Here is a 1,813-nt window from a genome sequence, read left to right on the forward strand (position 1 = left end):
ATATTAAGTACACTAAGTTTCCCCAGTTAATTTCAAAGGACGCCACACAACACCTTCAAAGTCTGAAGTCAGCTGCTGACCTGTAGTTAAAGCTGCAAGGCTCACAAACTCATCAAAGAAGCCAGAATGAGATGACCTAAATAGGAAATTCTAGCAATTATTCTCCATGAGTCTTTCTCCAATCTAAAATAAACATCTAATATACATGATGTGGGATTTAGAAACCCACGCTGTAGCAAGCAGGGTATTCTGTCAAACTTTTCATCAAACATCAAGGAAAACTAATGGTCAGGATATATTTTATTTTATTTAATACACAACTCCTAACATTATTCTATTATAATGGGACATGGCTGAACAGGTAGGAGGCAGATTTCCCACTGTGAGTTCTTCTGATGGCTTCTGCAAGAATCATGGAGATGTCGATCACCTGTATTTTGGAGCAGTGCTTCATCTTATCCTCCTGAGGTACGGTATTGGTGACTACGATGGCTTCAAAGCCTGCACTGTTCATGCGAGTAATGGCTGGGCCAGAAAAGATCCCATGAGTCAAGATTGCATAAACTCTGGTGGCTCCAGCTGAAAGAAGTTTGTCGGCTGCGTGGCAGATTGTACCACAAGTGTCAGCCATGTCATCCACGAGGATAGCCACACGATACTTCACATCTCCTACTAGTACCGTTCCGTCCACTTCACTTGCTTTCTTCCGTTCTTTGTGAATCAAGGCAAAGTCCACATTCAATCTGTCCGCAATGGAGGTCGCTCTCTCAGCTCCACCAGCATCTGGGGAGACTACCGTGCAGCTCCTCCACTCAGAGATACTCTCCTTTATCCACTTTAGGACAGCGGGTTCTGCACACAAATTGTCTACTGGGATATCAAAAAAGCCCTGAATTTGAGAAGCATGTAGGTCCATCGTGATGATATGGTCTGCGCCCGCTGTTGACAGCATATCTGCAACAAGTTTGGCGGAGATCGGGGCTCGGCTCTCACCTCTCTTGTCCTGCCTGGCATACGGGAAGCACGGGATAACCGCGGTAACCCGGCCTGCTGAAGCAATCTTGCAGGCATTAATCATGATCAAAAGCTCCATCAAATTGTCATTGATTTCGCCACAGCCACTCTGCACTATGTAGACATCCTCTCCTTGCACACTCTCGCCAATTTCCACGCAGGTCTCCTGGTTGCTGAATTTCTTGGTCACCACCTTGCCCAGCTCCAGGCCCAATCGGTCGGCGATTTTCTGGGATAAGTCCTGGTGGGAGCTGCCGCTGAAGATTTTGATATTTGGCTTTTTGGTCAACTGCGGTAGGCTCTTTGCGTCCATTGATCACGTCGGCAGCTGAGACAGGAACAAAAGTCAGACTGCAGACTACGCCAGGAGCCACCTCGGGCGCCAGATACTATGGACACTTAACTAACGGCTTCTGGTTGTTACTCTGTACTTCCGGTCCCGTCAGGCAGCGCGCGACTTTAAACTGCTACCCTAGATCTTTAAAAAAAAAATTGCTGCTTGGAACGGACTTCACACTTGTAAACTAAAGAGAATCAAACCTTTTTTCAGTTCGTGAACTTCCTCCCCCCCCCCCGCCCCCCGTTCTGTTCGTGCCTGTTTTAGTTTCCAAGGGCAGCTTAAATCTGAGTAAGTGAAAACATAAAATTTCTGTTAGGCAAAAAACGTAACTTTGAAAAGTTCTGGGCTGGAGGAAATACCCAGAATGTGTCCTGAGTTCTTCCAAGCGAGAAAAGGTAAGTAAGAATAAACATATGAAGGAAAAACACTAAAAATCAAGAAAATGACACATTTTCACAC

The 1,813-nt window shown here is 45.7% G+C and overlaps 1 protein-coding gene across 1 annotated transcript; it reads right to left on the reverse strand.

The window, feature by feature from the left end:
* Nucleotides 1-296: 296 nt before the first annotated feature.
* On the reverse strand, nucleotides 297-1,427 carry PRPS1L1 (phosphoribosyl pyrophosphate synthetase 1 like 1). Its single transcript, XM_043462299.1, has one exon. The coding sequence runs from the start codon at nucleotides 1,325-1,327 to the stop codon at nucleotides 338-340; it is 990 nt and encodes a 329-aa protein (XP_043318234.1). The 5' UTR covers nucleotides 1,328-1,427; the 3' UTR covers nucleotides 297-337.
* Between the last annotated feature and the right edge of the window lie 386 nt (nucleotides 1,428-1,813).

Source organism: Cervus canadensis, chromosome 3, assembly GCF_019320065.1.
Source record: "Cervus canadensis isolate Bull #8, Minnesota chromosome 3, ASM1932006v1, whole genome shotgun sequence".
NCBI classification, from domain to species: Eukaryota; Metazoa; Chordata; class Mammalia; order Artiodactyla; family Cervidae; genus Cervus; species Cervus canadensis.